General features: G+C 46.3%; 1 protein-coding gene and 1 non-coding gene across 2 annotated transcripts in view; one reads left to right on the forward strand and one right to left on the reverse strand.

The window, feature by feature from the left end:
- LOC144110082 (lysosomal alpha-glucosidase-like) overlaps positions 1-13,361 on the forward strand; it is a 30,265-nt gene extending 16,904 nt beyond the window's left edge. Inside the window, exons 13-24 of the mRNA XM_077642897.1 lie at positions 2,025-2,169; positions 4,186-4,322; positions 4,385-4,419; positions 5,249-5,359; positions 5,978-6,111; positions 6,805-6,889; positions 6,982-7,038; positions 7,858-7,985; positions 8,412-8,497; positions 10,005-10,054; positions 10,143-10,304; positions 11,849-13,361. Coding sequence (XP_077499023.1) covers positions 2,025-2,169; positions 4,186-4,322; positions 4,385-4,419; positions 5,249-5,359; positions 5,978-6,111; positions 6,805-6,889; positions 6,982-7,038; positions 7,858-7,985; positions 8,412-8,497; positions 10,005-10,054; positions 10,143-10,304; positions 11,849-11,926 — 1,208 coding nt within the window. The 3' untranslated portion in view covers positions 11,927-13,361. The remainder of the gene's footprint in view (positions 1-2,024; positions 2,170-4,185; positions 4,323-4,384; positions 4,420-5,248; positions 5,360-5,977; positions 6,112-6,804; positions 6,890-6,981; positions 7,039-7,857; positions 7,986-8,411; positions 8,498-10,004; positions 10,055-10,142; positions 10,305-11,848) is intronic.
- Positions 13,362-14,006: 645 nt separating this feature from the next.
- On the reverse strand, positions 14,007-14,088 carry TRNAL-AAG (transfer RNA leucine (anticodon AAG)). Its single transcript has one exon. It is a non-coding gene; the product is annotated as a tRNA-Leu (tRNA).
- Positions 14,089-17,544: the final 3,456 nt, after the last annotated feature.

The raw sequence follows: 17,544 nt of genomic DNA on the forward strand, positions 1-17,544 counted from the left end.
CCACACCAAAATATTGTCAATGTACACGTGTACACCTGGAAGGCCCTCGACGACTTCACTCATTTGCTTTTGAAAAACTTCGGGCGCTGATGCGATGCCGAATGGCATCAGGAGATAATGATACCTTCCGAACGGGGGTAGAAAAAGTACATATTTTGGACGTCTTCTCGTCTATGGGGTATCTGGTGAAAACCAGAGTTCTCATCCAAACAGCTGAAGTAGGCAGCGCCGGCCAGTTCGCCTTCCATGTCTTCGTGCTTTGGGAGCTGGTAGTGCTGTCTTTACGTGCTCGTTTATTTTCCTTGGGTCCAAGAAAGCCTTAAGTTTGCCGTCTTTCTTCTTAACAAAGACCAAGGGGCTTACCCAGTCTGTGGAACCGTGTTCCTACACGATGATGCTCCATTCTTCGCAGCTGCTCTCGCAGGGACAGGGGAACACGCCGTGCAGGCTGGACGACGGGCGTCGAATCTGGTTGCATGACCATGCTGTAGGGTCGCCTCAAACAGCCAATCCCTGGAAGACATGCTGTAAATTATTAATTGCTTCATACTGCAAAGCGTTTACAGCGGCTACCGCGCTCACCCGGTCCTAGTATGGCTTGGCGGTCATTTTTTACAACAAAGAGCTTGAAGTGGTAGAAGCGTTACCAACGGTCACCTCCTGTGTAGTCGTTCCTAAATGAGTTATTACACCTCTGTTATACGCTCGCAGTGCCTCACTAGTAGCTCCAACCTCCAGAACGTCAAAGTCATCGCCACTGCTCTCTTTGCCGACTTGACATACTTTATACATTCCTTGACGGCAAACCGCGAAGCGGTGTAGCGTACGGCATTTACTGCACTTTTTCCCGAATACTGCATGGACACTGCCTTGGACCGTGCCGTCGATTGCACTTCTTGCAACGGTGCTGCTCGCTGCTCTCCTCGCCACTTTTGCTCCTAGCTTGAGGCCCGTGCCTTGACACAGCGTCGACGCCGTCGTCCGCTGCCTTCCAGACCTCCTTGCACAATTCTTCAGCTTTCGACAATGTCAAAGACTTTTCTCGCAGCATTTTCTCGCGCAGCTTTGAGTCATTTGTGACAAACACGATCTGATCTCTAATCAATGAATCACGTTCTCCGAGACTGCACTGCGCGGCCTGTTCTTTTAGGTCCCGGACAAACTTTTCGAATGGCTCTCCCTCTGCCTGCTTCCTACAGCGAAACACGCAGCGCTCATGAACTTCATTGCTCACCTCGACACAGTAGGACTCGAACTTCCTAGCAAGCGTTGCGTAGTCCTCCTTACTTTCTGCAGCCTCGAACTTGAACGTGTTGAACACATCCAGCACTTCATCGGCGGCTACGCTCAGCAGGTGCGCAGTTTTTGCAGCTTCACTGAGAGGTTGTGGTCGCCCACAGGAACAGGTAGAACTTTTGCTTGAAGCGTTTCCAATTTTACCGAGATGTTCCCAGTCATCTGCAATGCTGGCGGCGCTTTCAGAAGTTCCATCGCTGTAGTTGCGTCGCTCAAACCACTTCTTGGCTATGAAGTGGCCCCACTTCTGACCCTAAGTATCGCGTCGCGCGGAGTCAGAGGCGACTACACAGTGGCCGGAACAAGAAGAACGATGAGCGTTATTTTACGCCTTTTTATACCGGATGGGGGCGGGGCTATATCAGCGCCAAGCGCACAACTTGAGCTAGCACTGCGACAGCACGATAAGACAATTCATGCGCTGAGATTGTGAACTGTACAGCGCTATAAGCAAAGCACAAAGTTGGGCGAGTTGGATAAAGTTCATGATGAAAAAATAGCGCAAAAGGAACACGAGGGACGAAAAGGGAACGACGCAGACAAGCGTTTGTCTGCTTCATTCCCTTTCCGTCCCTCGTAATCGTTTTGCGCTATTTTTTTCATCATACAGCCCATGCACGATACATGAAACTCTAAGAACAGAAACTGCTCCTTTACATGAAGTCTGAGGGCGGGAGTTGCTGACAAATAGAGCGTATTTTGAGCGTATATTTTTCTTTCCAATCTAGTCACGTACAGGAACGAGGAAGGCAACGCAACGCAGCTGCACAATGGTACCCTCTGCATGAACGCCGCCTTCGGGGAGCGACAGCGCTACAAGCACTACGATGTTCACAGCATCTACGGTTGGAGTCACAGCATGGCAACCCAATGGTAATACGCTGCCGTTTATAATAATTTGCTTTGAACAGCTGCGACCTAATGTAAAGGATTCAGTCTAAACTGTTGCTATCACGTGTGAACAAATTCCACTACGGCCGGGTGCATTTCAAGGCGCGACTGGCGCGACGTGTGAACAAATTCCACTACGGCCCGGTGCATTTCAAGGTGCGACTCGGGAACTGGTGCGTTAAGCTGGAGATAACTGTATCTCGTGACTTGTGGCCACATTTCGCTGATTTCGCTTTCTCTTGGAAGTAACATTTTGGTGTGTGATAAAAAAAAAGAAATCCTGGATATAATTATCCACCAAACTAGGCCTACTGCAGGACAAACGCGCCTGCCATATCTCTTCAATTAACCCAGTCCTATGCCAGATGCGGCCATCTGATCCCCGCAAAGTTTCTAATCTGATCAACCAACCTAACTTTCTGTCGCCCCCTGCTACGCTTGCGTTCTCTTGGAATACATTACGTTGCCCTTGACGACCATCGGTTTTCTTGCGTTCGCGTTACATACCCTGCCCATGCCCATGTCCATTTCTTCATTTCGCTTTCGACTAGGATGCCATTAACTAGCGTTCGTTCCCTGACCCACTGTGCTCTCTTCCTGTAGCATAACGTTACACCTATCAATTTCTTTTCCATAGCTCGCTGTGTTGTCACTTTAAGTTAAACACTTTTCGTTAGCCCAGAATAATGTTGGGTTGCTTTGCAGATTCGGCGTACTACATGTTTCTAAAATACTATGTATGTTTGCACTATATAAGCACTATTTATGTTTGAAAAATTGGTTGTAGGGGAAAGGAAATGGCGCAGTATCTGTCTCGCATCTCGGCGGGCACCCGAACTGCGCCGTAAGGGAAGAGATAGAGGGAGTGAAAGAAGAAAGGAAGAAAGAGGTGGCGTAGTGGACGGCTCCGGAATAATTTCGACCAGCTGGGGATCTTTAACGTGCACTGACATCGCACTGCCCACGGGCGCCTTAGCTTTTCGCCTCCGTCGAAACGCGGCCGCCGCGGCCGGGTTCGAACCAGGGTGCTCCGGATCGGTAGCCGAGCAATCTAACCACTGAGCCACCGCGGCGGGTATATATGTTTGAAAAAAACGCAGGATAAATAGTATATGGTCTGCATGCTTAATTTTGCCTTTAATGAACGCACGACGCAGTCAAACTGATTTAACGTTTGCGCGAAGCAATAATGCGCCTTTGCTGAGAGGTGGCGCTCACTCTGCACAAGTGAAGGGAGCGTCATCTAATGCGGCCGTGTTCTTCAGCCAACCGAGCTAATGTCGCTTAATTTGCCCACTAATTCGTGCTTCCATTGCTCTGTGTCACGCATTTCGCAGACGTGAATATCCTTGCAGAAAGCACGTGCGTCAAGAAACGAACAGGCTCCAATTCAACGTCGGCCGAAGACGCCATAACTAATAAAGGGGAAATAGCCGAGCACATCAACAATACCAGAGAAAGCCACATGTAGGCGTCACAGCTTATTTCCGGTCTGGTACGCAAGCAGTCTGCAAAAGAAAAAAAATTTGACTTGGTCACTGTCGTTGCCATTTAGGACCCTTGGACATTAACCAATTTCGAAATTCGCCAGCGTCTCGAATTTTGAGGTCTCCAGAAAACTAATTGCACTCTGTTGACATGCACTTTTTGGTTTCCATATACAGTTAGTTTAGAAATATTTATTATTTATGTCGCCTCTTTTGAGTATTATGATTACCGAGTGCCTGTATTTATTGGTACTGTCATATCTTATTGGTGTGTTGTGCTTTTTGTAATACGGCACTAATTGCAGCTCTGCTTGTAGCATATGTTATAATACAACCACTAAATTTGAACTAGAGGATCCCCTAAATAGTTTCCTAACTTTGGGATCAACGAAAATTTTAGATTGTATGGATTGAATTTGCATGTGCTAACAATATTATTAAACTTAAAACATGAAAGGTGCTAGCATTAGTTTAAACTCAAGCCGTTTTACTTCGCCTTCCACGCTTGCAGGGCTCTGGACGACATCATAGGCGAACGAAGCCTCGTAGTTTCCGACTCTACGTACCCCTCTACCGGTCATTATGCCGGGCATCTCATTGAACTGCCGGGCATCGGCGAGTGGTCGGGATTGCGCAAAGCCATTGTGGGTGGGTAACCGCTCTCATTCGTACCAATCCTTTGCTCATCGATTTCTACTTTTTCTTTGCAGCTGTTCTCGAATTCAACATGTTTGGGATTCCCTACGTAAGTTCATATCTCGTTCTTCTATAGGGCTTGTGGTATAGGTTATCCTCAGAGATACGTTTACGCGTCTGCTGACGCCTTTAATTCGACTGACCTGATTCCGAGTAATTACCTTTTCGGTTACCTTAATTGCTTCCAGCGGGTCTAGTTAACAGCAATGTGCCGGTCTGCTCTTCGTGTTATTGTTCTGCACAATTCTACCGCCCTTCCCAGCACCAGCATGTTTGAGCTGCCAACATTTTGCACTGCTACTAGCGTACCGTGCACGGAACCGCCAATATCTTATGCTTGAACAGATTTGGCCCCGAAACACAGGTGATGAACGAAGCTACCAGGTAACGTAAAGAAGTGCGGGAAATAGAAACCTAGCCATTGTATTTTTCGCGGAGATCCAAACGCGTGCGCTGACGCTATCGGCGTTAATACCTCGACAAACAAGCAAGCGAACAAGTCGGCGGCTACTCAAAGCCACCGACGTTTTTTATCACGGAATGACGCGCTAACAATAAAGCTGACAGTGAAGTGATTTTTGTCTCTAAAAAGGATTGATTGACGAACTTCAGCGTTTTTGTTTATTTTTTATTTTCATGCTGCCTCGCTAACAAAGACAGTGCTAATAGAATCTTAACACTTAGTGGCATAAAAGTGACCTGCCAAGCACGAGCTGGTTGCTTTATAAAAGGCAAGCTCACTTGTTGGGACAGCGGGTTCTGAGGCCCTCTTGCATGGTTCGGTCTGTCTCCCTCATTGCTTTTGGCAGGTCACAGCAGGCTGTTGTTTCAAGAGCATGGCGAGATGTTTCATTACTTTTTCCCGATTCTTCCCGCAGGTGGGAGCCCCTCTCTGTTCGGGATCCATCTCCTCACTGTTGTGTCAGCGATGGATCGAACTGGGCGCCTTTTTTCCCTTGGCTCTTGACTTCAGGATGAGGCGAGGAAGTGTGAGTTGATTGGACTATTCTCATGAAAATTTAACTGAAGAAAAATTGCATTACTGATTATTAATCAAAACAGCATCAGTGTACATGTATTATGAGACGATTATGATCATGACCATAATAAGAATGCTACGAATATGTCTCATGACTCTTGTACCACATTAGAGTATTACAAGCATGTAAAAATAATTCCGTACAGCACGCAGTGAAAAAAAAAAAAACATTCTCGTATTGAGTGACATTCGCTGTGCTGACTAAGTGGCTATGTGGAATTGACTGCACACAATGAATTCGGGGTTTAGATCCTTGTTGTGAAATTCTACGCAGTGCGTACGTAACATTGCTAACATAAAAGCATTGCCCATGACGTGTGTACTCCGGCTGTTTTTTTTCTTTTTTTTTTTGCTTTGTCCGCACTCAGTGTGCTTCAATACACTTCAAATGAGCAAAAAATGCCCTCCACCCGACCCTCTCTATTTTTCTACAATGAAACTGAGCGCTGTGTCGGCGTATCTACGTTAGATATTCCAAACATATTCTTAGTTCTCTACAGTATCTTGTGGCGGATATCGTTAGGGTATTCCAGCGTCGCGTGTGTTTTGGTATCTGCGAATGGCGCAGGGAGATACGCTTCCTATGGCGTCCACCGCCCTCACTGCGATCCTGACGAGATACCAGCTTCTGCCCGTCCTCTACACGCTCTTCTTCAGGGTCAGCATGAGCGGCGGGACGGTCGTGAGGCCACTGTTCTTCGAGTGAGTTCTGGACACATTCGAAATATCCATATTAGTTTTCAGATTTGCGAAAATACGATTCTCGTAGGTGCTGTACAGCAAGGAACTGTGGTCATCCATACACGCTTAACTGAAACCGCGGGGCTTAGGAGCGCACGCAGCCACATATAAAAGGGCACATTACCAGGCGGAGCCCTTGTCACGTGCTCTTTTTCGCAGCGACTGTAATAGTTAAAATGTTTGCTATTAACCAGATGACATTATTTTAAGCCAAGAAATATATATTTAAATGACATTATCAGCCCGATGAAACGGCCTGTATGCCGCGCCCGTGTCATATGGATGCATCACTTTCCATGCGCAGTGTCTCGTAGCAACGCAGTGTATGCAGTGTTTCTGCTCAGGCTCTGTTCCCTAACAGAGTAGTTCATAATCCGCATTTTTTCATAATCCGCTGGACCAAATAATGGTTACAAGACGTGCATCAAACTGTGACGGAATTCATCCGCTTATCGGTGTCGTCCAATCAATCGCAGCTCAAATATCTTCGATTGCACCGAGCTTAAAAAAAGACGACGCGAACTGTGCGTCGAATTTTGTGAGACAGGTGGCTTAAAGGTTCGCAGACGATCACAGTGTTGTCGTTCGTAGCGTAGGTGGGATTAGAACACTGCACATTCACAAGGGTCGTTAATTGTTCTTAATTCTTCCAAGGTTTCCACTGGACAAAACTACCTACAACCTTGACAAGCAGTTCATGTGGGGCTCATCGATCCTGTTTTCTCCAATACTGGAAGAGGTTAGACCTTCTTCTTCAAACTGAATCCAGGGATCATCCTTCAATGTTTTTGGCAATGCAAAAAACGGGTTCTGGTTTTTGTACTCTTACAGGAAGGAACCAGTCACGAGTACTACCTACCACCTGATGTCTGGTTTGATTTTATGTCGGTAAGTACTGGAAACATCGAAGCGGTTCCTTCACTCCTACAGACACACGTTCTGGTTTAAATCACCCCTGCACCATTAAACTGGCAATACCACTGCTCAGGCACGTTGCCATTTCTTTCGGTGGGTGCCCCATGTAAATTTCTATATATCAAGTTGGGAGGGGGGGGGGGTTGTTCTGCTGGGCGGCAACACCGGGAATTACTACTGCTTCTCAAGAGACTGCTACCTGAAGTTAGGCTTCCCATGATAGGAGATTCATGGACTCTGAAACAATAGCAAGTTTTACTGCCTCTTAATGCGTATCACTGGTAAAAACATTTGTCGGCATTACTCGGGGCAGTGCCTCACCGAAGTAGTCTTGAGTGGAGAGAAATAGAATGAGTGGAGCACTGGGTGTCCAATGGTCTGGCTAGCACGTGAAGAAAAAAGTATCAGAAGCATTTCCGAGAAGCCCTGTGTTGCCGCTGATGACGACGAAGATTTTTACGCATGCATCTGCCCCTCAATGGGCAACTATGGTCACATCTTCTTACGCTGATATATAAGCAAACAGCTGGTCTTCGTAGCCCGCGGTCTCGTTGTGGTAATGTATGGATGGGGAGTAAAAAAAAATCCTTAAATATACAACACTGCACCAGTGTTCCGACGCTCGCTCGCGGGAGCGAAACAGGCACCTCTGGACAGTGAATAGAACTGCAGCCACAGCAAAGTGCGCGTCAGCATCCAACAACCTCGCAGCATTCGTTTTTCTAGTGGTCGTATTGTTTGAAGTTTAGCTCACTCAATGCCTACTGCTTCGACATACTTTATCTCGTTTAGGGAGCACGAAAAGATGGATCCACGGAGAAGATGAGCCGCGGTGTAACAGAGAACTCAACCTTGCTTATACACGTCAGAGGAGGACAAGTCATTCCTGTGCAGCCTACATTGAAGAGCCTCATGAACAGGCAAGTTTGTACTCTCGAAGTGCTATTTCGACATGTTTTTTTTTTTCTGTTAACCATTTTGTGGAGTACAGGTTCAACTCGTTGACGTTGTTTGCGTGAAACTGCCTGCTACATTGCGCTGTCGCTCTCAACTTTAGTGCGCGATTTTTCGGCAAGGCGAAATTCCACAAGGGTGCCATTCTGTGTTCTGTGACGCTGTTATAACCATGCTCAATAACCGCTGACGTTTACATTGTGATTACTCACCGGGTGTTTCTGTTGTCACAACAGCTGGAGCTGTTGTAACACAGTCATTTAGGATCAAGCTTACTGATCTAAAAAAAAAAGTCTTCCCGATGTACTATGTTGATTTGTACGCAAAAAAAAAACTACACTGCGTTCACCTCTGACGGTACCACACGTTTATTTTTTTTATTTTTCTCTTAGGACTAACGTGCCGTACGACCTTTATGTTTACCCGAAAGATGGGTTTGCAACCGGCGAACTGTTCGTAGATGACGGTGTGTCACAAGGTAAGACATCTACTGGTTCATTGTAAACTAGATGACAGTTAATAGAAATTTTTTTTCAAGCGATGTTTATTGCCTCAGGGCATAAATGTTATGAAATTAGAGATGAGGAAGATGCTTAAATAAATGAAAAAAAGGTGGGCTGATCTAATGAAATCAAGTAGTTAACGGTGATATGAATCCTGTGTCCAGGCAATATAGGAATACGGATTGTCCGGTGAGAGACCCACCGCCGCCAGGTGCCGAATTCTCGTCGGCTTCAGCGCCGGGCAAACGCAGAACAGGTGGTGGATATCCGCCTCACAGTTTCTGATCTTGCAGACTGGACACCCAGGGCGGGGATATATATCTTTGAAATGCGGCCACTTGCGTGTCACAGCTGCAGTTAGGGCAACCCCGACCCGTATCCTCCGAAGCGCCACCTTCTCTTATAAGCTATTAAATAATAGAAGTACAACACATAGCCGCATTTTCTCGCATATTGGTCGATGATACGTCGTACAAGTCGACCCCCTATCTTCGGGAACCGGGTTAAAATTAAAAGAAGCTAGAACGTCGTATTTATCGACCAGTGGAATCTCCTAGCCGCGAACGTGAAATTGAGACGACCGGCACACCGCATCACATACTGGAACTGCGCCGGCACCATGAAAAACCCAGCACCGGATTGCTGCTCCCACTGCATTCCCCGGTATCTGACGTACGTATCGGCGACACCGACATCGCGTACTGTCGCTGAATTTTTTGGCGCCTCCGTGCGCAAGATGACGGCGCACTTGAATGCTGCCGAGAATGGTTGCCCACATCTGGACAGTATAACCTTTAGTGCAGCTGGGCGACTGAAAGAAGCTTTGTTTTTACGACGACGTCTCCAACGCTCGCGGTCGACGCGGAGCTCGGTGCTTATCTTCGATTTGGCCCTATTTGAAAACCTTTCGCGCGACTCTCTCCTAAAATCCTTCCAGTATGGTACTGTCGTAGTTTGTGAATAGAATTCGGCCTGACTGCAGGACTTCCCGCTATAGCTACCTTCTTACTTAATTTTCTGAGTCTGTAGCCGAGTTTGGGCCTCAAATTGAACGTGATTCACGTATTTCTCGAACCCCGAGTGTGGAAAGCGCGATTTTGAAAAAAAAACAAAAACAAAACAGGTTGACCCATTATGCGGGTAGATACGGCAATACCCAAGGTGACGTCTTGATCGGGCGTTCCAGTGGCTCTCACTTAACACTCTCAATGCTGAGTCATGCGATGAAGACGTGGGACAGCTCAAAATTTTAAAAGAGTCTTTGAAAAGCACTCATGCCATGCCGCTATTGTCATCCCTTGGCGGTTCAGAGAAGCTGGGTTCGCCAGTGGCTCATTGGTAGGTTACGCCTCGCTCGATAAAATTTTAGGGTGGCCCGCTTTGTCCAGTATTTTTCAGCAGACGGTCATTCGGCCCTCAGTTTAGGTCACATTGTGAACATGTATTTACTTTTCTGCGTTTTCCATTTCTTTCACCACGCAGGGACCATCGAGTCAAATCAGTATGACCTCTTCACATTCATTCTCGCCCAGGTAATGATTTGCTGCATTTTTTGTGAGATTGTTAGCGGCTTCTAGAAGCTGTTTGCTTGCAAGCGAGTTTTGTTATTCCTTTTTTCAGAACCTCCTACGTGTGTCTATTAGCCATTTCGGCAACGGCACTCGGCAGAACGCGACGGTCAGAAATATCGTGTTCTTTGACCTTGACGTTCCACCGTCCAGGGTGACGATGAACAAGAACAACCTCGCTCAAAACGTTGTGGTGTATAACGCTACGAGAAAGGTAAGCAAACCTTGCATTAAAAACTGACGCCTTTCACATAATTAGTGCTCACAGAGGAGTGCAGTACAGCAGTGCACTGAAGCACTGAAGAGAATTCGCGTCAAATATAGGAAATGTATACGCTGATTCTAGTCCTTTGGCTTAAATTTTCATGTAGGAGGTAATCATAAATTGAACAAGGGGGGGAAGACCTCCAGGTACTTGCCAACGTTTCGACAAAAGGACTTGTCTTCGTCTGAAGAAGAGAAGAGTTTCCATCCCTTGTTCACACGAAGACAAGCTTTCTGGTCGAAACGTTGGCAAGTAGCGTGAGGCGTCCCTTCCCTTGTTCACTCGAAGACAAGTCTTCTGGTCGAAAGGTTGGCAAGTAGCGTGAGGCTTCCCTTCCCTGGTTCACTCGAAGACAAGTCCTCTTGTCGAAACGTTGGCAAGCGCCCTGAGAATGTCCCTCCCTTGTTCACTCGAAGACAAGTCTTCTGGTCGAAAGTTTGGCAAACACCCCAAGGTACCCCTCCCTAGCTCTCTTTGTGATTATCTTTTTATTTTGTTTTATTTATTAGGTCCTCAAAGGTCCCACTTAAGAGGTATTACATGCGGGTGGGTGGAGAGTACGCCAGTTGTGACAAAAAATGGTTTTCGATGGCAGTATTGAATGGTTGATGATCAAGAACCATCTGTCCACCCTCTCTCTACCATGGACGTGTAGGAGGTGGACTTTCCAAGAGTAGCTCTGCACGGGCGCAAGCGACTTTGGTCACTGGCCTCAGATTTCATGGGAACCCTGTATATATAGCCATCCACAGTTTTTTGTTATTGAGCAATCACTATATGCCCCATAAAGCCGGCGTTCGATCGCCGTCCGCCGTTCATGGCGCTAAATTCAGATGATGCGGTATGGCGGTGTACGATGCCACAGCACATTTGAGTGCTTATGTATGGTCATGGATGATGAAACGTAGTGTACTTGGACCTATGAAGGTCATTACTTGCAGTCATAGTCATGACTCATGACTCAGTTATTCTGCAACGTATTATGACTCAGCGCTTTACAAATTAACGTAATGTAAGGTGTATAGAGTTTGTAAAAACGTCATGCATGGTGATGGCTCGCAGTAATAGCCATCTGCGACTATGACTCAGTAGTATGACTCAGCACTTTAATGCTTTCGCATTCTCAACGTAAGCTGTCTTTAGTGTCTCTGCCGTACTTTTTTGTCTGTGGTCTAAGCAACGCTATCTGCAGCAGTTTCTTCACTGGGATTAAAACATCAAATCTCCCAAAGATTCAGTTTAGTTTCCAGAGTCTAGACGGTAGGCTCGTACTGCGCATGCTCTACACGAGCGTTACCCTTCTTTCGACACTTGTCCGCAAGCAACGAATCGCGTGGTCGTTTAGTCGAATGAGGCAGCGTTAGAGTGTGGGAGTATTTTAGAACGGTTTCTTGTGCGCTGACAAGCAGCTGCTGTTGTTTAGTTTAACAGTTACCTGAAAAGGGTGTGCATAAGTCTTGCGACTGGGACATCTTTTTTTTATTATTTTACAGAGCCTCACAGTCACAGTGAACCTGCAGCTGCGTTCGCTAAGCAGCATGGCCACGGAGGCCGTCCTGCAAATCTACTAACGACAACGGCGCTCGTTTGTGTTGCGTCAGTGATATGCAGTGCTCCTCGGATCGAGGTGGTCGTTCCTCCTGTGGTGCCTTGTGTCTGTGCACTGCACAAGGGAAAGGAAAAAGAATGTGCTCTCTTGCCGTGAGTTTAGTGATACGCAAGCGGAGCAAAAGAGAACAAAGTGTACTTGCGTGCGTACGTGCCTGTATGTAAGTGCCTGTGAGGAAATGTGAAACGTGTACTGTGTGGGTAATCGCGTTCTGACTGCGTTTGCTTGCTGCCCCAGTGCTGCACAGTGCGCTCGACCTACACCTCTCGATATGTCAGCGCGTGAGTGTTGCATTTACATGACAAGCTTGACATGTTCGAATGAATGTAAGGCTATTTGAAATGTGCAAACGTGATTGGTGTTGGTCATGGTGCCGCGCATGATTATGTGCAAAGCTTTGTCAGTTGTGAGGTGTGTCGGGGGTATGACAGCGTCATAAACAGCGAAAGTGCGTAGATGCATTCGCTTTTTTTTTCTTTGAAGCTTTACGCGCTGCTATTTAAAATAATTACTAACGCTTTCCTTTCTGTAACCTAGGTCACGGCGTGATACTTCGAGATGCGCGTCATTAAAAATGTAGATAGACCGGAGCATCTAGAAAATAGGAATGTTTACAAGGAACCATTCTGATCACTTTGTACTGTCTACCAATAATGTTAACTTCACTTCATACTATGCGGGTGCGTGCAGCTATAGTGAATGGTTCGTAATGAGAAAATGTGCGTATGCATGAACACATTATAATGCATGCATGCTGAACATTGAGGCCATTTTCATTTATTTTCAGTTTCTGCATGGACGAAAGCGGCAGTACTGCGCCCAGCTTATCTGATACTGTTTGTTCGCATTCCTAGAACTACTTCATTTTTAAAGTAATCTTTCAGCGTACGCGTCCTGAAACTAAGATTTCTGTTCGCCCACAACAATTGAGCAGACTCTTTCCGTGAGTGTTCTGTCGTAATATTCAACCATTTATTAATTTATTGCGCGAATGTCTGTTGAGAAAGGAAGCTTACGTCCTGTTAAGCAATGTATGCAGAGCTTTCTAGAGTGAGCTTTCTTACAGACCGCTTCTGAGCATTCTTTGTAATTGGCATAGTTATATATATGTAGTATACTAGCAGCCAAAACATTTCGGGTTACAGCACACAAGACTTAGTGCCATTGCTTCTGTTCCCTATGTGTGTTGCTCTTTATCCAAATTTAAATTATTTATGACTTCATTAACAAATACTTTGCCCCCTACATGACAAAGTGAAACTTGTATTCTTGACCTTTCTTTATGCAACTGAACTTGGAAGTTTATGTTTCCTTAACAGGATATTGTCACTTTTTTTTTGGAAAATTAATATATTACAAAAAGAAAAAATAAAGGAATCCTTGTGAATCACTTCTGCACCTGTGCTGTTTTGGTTTGTTTCATGCCAACCATTAGGTGTGCACTTCTCCCTTCCTTTCTTTATTTTTGCGTATATTGCTTGAAAAAGTGTGACGGTCATACCTCGTGTCAAGACATCCTTGGCCACGCCACTGGCAGCTTTGCCCTGCTCATCAGTGCCATTGGTATGCCAACGACTGACAAGCTGACTACGGTAAGGACGTGACAGTTAAAATGAACGAATAATTTCACAACATACTTCCTACATCTTTTGTTATTTCACTGGCCGCCTTTGACTTCGTCTGTCTTCCATTTGATGCTGGTAAATTCACGCCATTCCAAGTTGCTTGCGTGTAATTGGAGGCCTGCACTTGTCAAGAAACCACCATTTATGAGCACCAGAGCTCCAGCGAAGACGTCGACGTTTTATTGGCACCTTCTACCGTGCTCCATCACGGCGCACGATGGACTTTGTCCTAAGTTATCCATCTGTTTTTTTTCTTTTGAAAAACTAAATAAAATACGGAAAAGCAGGTAAAGTTTAAGCCTAATTAAGTTGCTACGACGACAATAGGGGCTTTTTCAGTCGACGCATGAAGGGGGAAAGAAAAACATACACCAAGACATCGATGAGCTAAGCAGACAAAAGAAAAGCCAAAATGTATGGCAGCGGTGGGATTCGAACCCACGCCCCCGAAGAGACTGGTGCCTTAAACCAGCGCCTTAGACCGCTCGGCCACGCTACCGATGGGAAGGCGCAGACTGCCGTTCTACGTGACCGGTGTGCTGCTGCTGTTGGCCTCGATCCAACTGCTCGACGTTTAAGCTAGGCATTATCGGGCAGTGGCCTAGACTCGTGTCTGTGCTTTCTGTCGCTAGCGTTTCGCACTGTACTGCACCCGAACAGTCTCTGCTTCGATATCGTATCAATTTTTTTTATCACTGGATCCGTGCGGCGCAGTATTTCTCAAACGTTAGAATTAGTCATCAAGAGCTACCGTGTTTACCCGGATGCAGTCCACGTAGTTTATATTTTTCAAAAGCTAAAATCTGGCTCCTCTAGCGCTATCTACAGGCGCGGCATATGCAGCATTTTTTGTCTTTCATGCCTTCCATTACAACATGCGAAGCTCAGCGAAACTATAAAAAGAAAACGGCGCTTATTTTTTTCGGACATTATTGAGCTGTGCTTCCATTGCCGAGAGCTAACAGGTTGTGCTTACCGACGCCTGCTTCTTGATTTCGAAGAATATCGTTCACTCTACTTGCCTCTAAAGTGAATACAAAGCATTCCTTCCATAGCGCATCGGCTTCCGGGAGTTCTGCCCAGCAGGCAAAAACTTGTTGAATTTAGCGCAGCCTAAGCACGGCTGGCCGCCGCAGTGGCTGAGTGGTTATGGCACTCGGCTGTTGATTCGAAAGACGCAGGTTCGGTCCCGGCCGCGGCAGTCGAATTTCAATGGAGGCGAAATTCTAGAGGCCCGCATGCTATGCGATGTCAGTACACGTTAAAGATCCCCATGTCGTTTAAATTATCCGGAGCCCTCCACTACGGCGTCCCCCATAGCCTCGGTCGCTTTTGGACGTTGAACTCTATGAGACAAAACTACTCATGCTCGTGCTGCATGCGAAAAGGCTTGAGCACTCTGTGGCCTTCTTGGAATCCATGCTGTTAATACTTTACAAAATGCGGCCGCTGAGGTCTATATACATGGTTTAGTCGTTTACAAACAATAACGGGTGCGGTTGATGATGCCAGTCATATTGAAAAAAATAAAGGTGCGAAAGACGACGGACGATAAGAGGCGATACAAACACTGCGCTGACTAACACTGATTTTTTTTATTAAAAGACACTGTATTTATAAGCTAGATAAAACCGTGCATACGCAGCTAATCTCGGAAGTTAGAAATAAAAAATAAAAAGTTTAACGGATACAGCCTCGTCAAACACACGTGCCCACGTCCCTCGCACTGCAGCCAAAAAAGCACGTCCATGTACATCACCACACCGTATGCAAAAGCAATCAGCAATGCCTTGCGAGCGTAGCCTGCAGAACCACGACCTCATTTTTATGCAGGCTCACTCAGGGTTTCGCTACACAAATTTCCCCTTCATTTCGAATAAATAAAAAAAGGCTAGCTTCCACAACTTCACGCGACACTTGGTTTTGATTAGGGTACAGCATACGCGTGCCCTTCAAATCTGCCTGGCAGCCGATGCAATCTCGACAGTGCAGAGCTAGATTCGAGCTAGGCGGTTTTCCCAGGGATTCCGAGGGATTGTGTTTGTCTCGCCTGTTCTCGGCCGTCGTCTCTCGCTCTGTTTTTCAATTAGGCAAATCATAACCAACTCGGCCAGCTTCCCGTACTCTAGAACTGTAGTGATACCTTGTGATATCAGTTCCGCTATCAATGACGCGGTGCTTGAAAAGGTTTGCGCCGGTGCAGAGGACGCGTGTCGCACTGCTTTTGATAACTTGAGAAGATGAATCGCACAAAAACACAGCACACAGCTAAAGCAAGACACAAGACAGGCACTTGTCTCCTGTCTCGTGTCTTTCTTTACCTGTGTGCTGTGTTTTTGTGCCCTTCGTCAATTCAAGCTATGAACCAACCTGCCCAAGAACGTGTTCTACTGGCTTTGATAAGGCAGAGTGGCATGCGAAGCGTTCCGAGCAGTGTTTGATAAGACACCGGTGCTGGTTACGCACCAGTTTACGATACTTCTATTTTTTCCATGGGGTAATTGCTTGCTGGAAGAAGGCGCCCTCTTTTGTGTTCTGGGGCTAAATTGCAGTGTCGCGAGAACAAAAACGCAATTGGTGTATTACGAGTTACCTGAATGATAAGTACGCTATTTCAGTCGACTTACCGAAGCATCGCAACTCAGCCGGCTCAAAGCATGCCGAGTGAGATGATCGTCGGCGTATCTCAGAAGACGCATGGAAGCACGCAATACAGGTGCAAAAAGGTGCGAAAAATCGTCTTAAACGCTTGTGCACTTTCGATGGAGGCGACGAGTTTTGAAAATGAAGGAGACAAGGAAAATGATGACAGATACAAAGTTTTATTTATTAGGGAATACAGAGCCTTTAGGCAGCCTCACGGCCGCTAGAAGCCTCTGGATTTTGTGGCCGTGGTAATACACTCACTCGAAGAGAGAGCGAAATAGAAACAGGAAAAGGAAAGGCAAGGAGGCTAAACAGAATAGGATTCCAATTGTCTGCACTAATTGGAGGGAGAAAAAGGAAATACCGGCACTGCACAAGGACAAGGGCCTTAGTGTTCATACTCACTTAAAGCGTAGCCTGTGTAAAAAAAGCAGCGATTGTGGAATGCGAAAAACAAATTTAGGACGATAAATTAGATTTATGTGATAGCAGTTTTGTTTCACTCTCCAGTCCACGAGGGGTGTTCAATATGTTTCGCCTCCTGGTCTCTAGTATATTTAATAACTGATTAAAATGAAAATGCTGCAATGAAAAAAAACTTAGCTGTTTCCGCTTTGGATGGATGTTTTCATTTTTCAGCTGGCAACACTGATACTGAATCAGTCGCCAAGAAAATGTCGGCCTACGTGGGCGTGCTGCGGTTAAAAAAATGTGCCGTAACCGAGTTTTTGACAGCGGAAGGTGTTGGACCTGTTGTTGTTCACCGCCGATTGAGTGCCGTTTATGGGGAGGTGCGTGTGTGTGTTTGTTGCTGTTAGCACGGTGAGCAGGTAGGTGCACAGAAGACTAGTGTGCATGACAAGTGGACGCCTGCTGTATGCCTCCACTGCAGAGCTCGTGGCGCGTGCGTGTGAGTTGATTCATAAGGATTGCCGCATTAAGCAGAGAGTTATTGCTGGCATTCTAGGTGTTTCGCTTAGAACTGTGAACCACATCGTGAACGACGACCTTGAGTTCAAGAAAGTGTGTTCAGGGTGGGTCCCTCGTCAATTCACAGTCGGCATGAAACCCAGCTCGACTTGACTTGTGCAAGCAAACTTCAGCGCATTACGAAGCAGAGGAAGATGCTTCGTCAATGAATTCGTCACTGATGATGGGTGATGGGCTCATCACTGCGAACCGGAGGCCAAACGCTACAGTATGCAGTGCAGGAATCCAAGCTTCCGCAAAAAAAGACGGACTGCGCAACAAGAACACGGACGAAAGGGAGGCAAGTGTGTGTCTGCCTCCCTTTCGTCCGTGTTCTTGT

The sequence above is a fragment of the Amblyomma americanum genome, chromosome 11 (genome assembly GCF_052857255.1).
Source record: "Amblyomma americanum isolate KBUSLIRL-KWMA chromosome 11, ASM5285725v1, whole genome shotgun sequence".
NCBI lineage: Eukaryota > Metazoa > Arthropoda > Arachnida > Ixodida > Ixodidae > Amblyomma > Amblyomma americanum.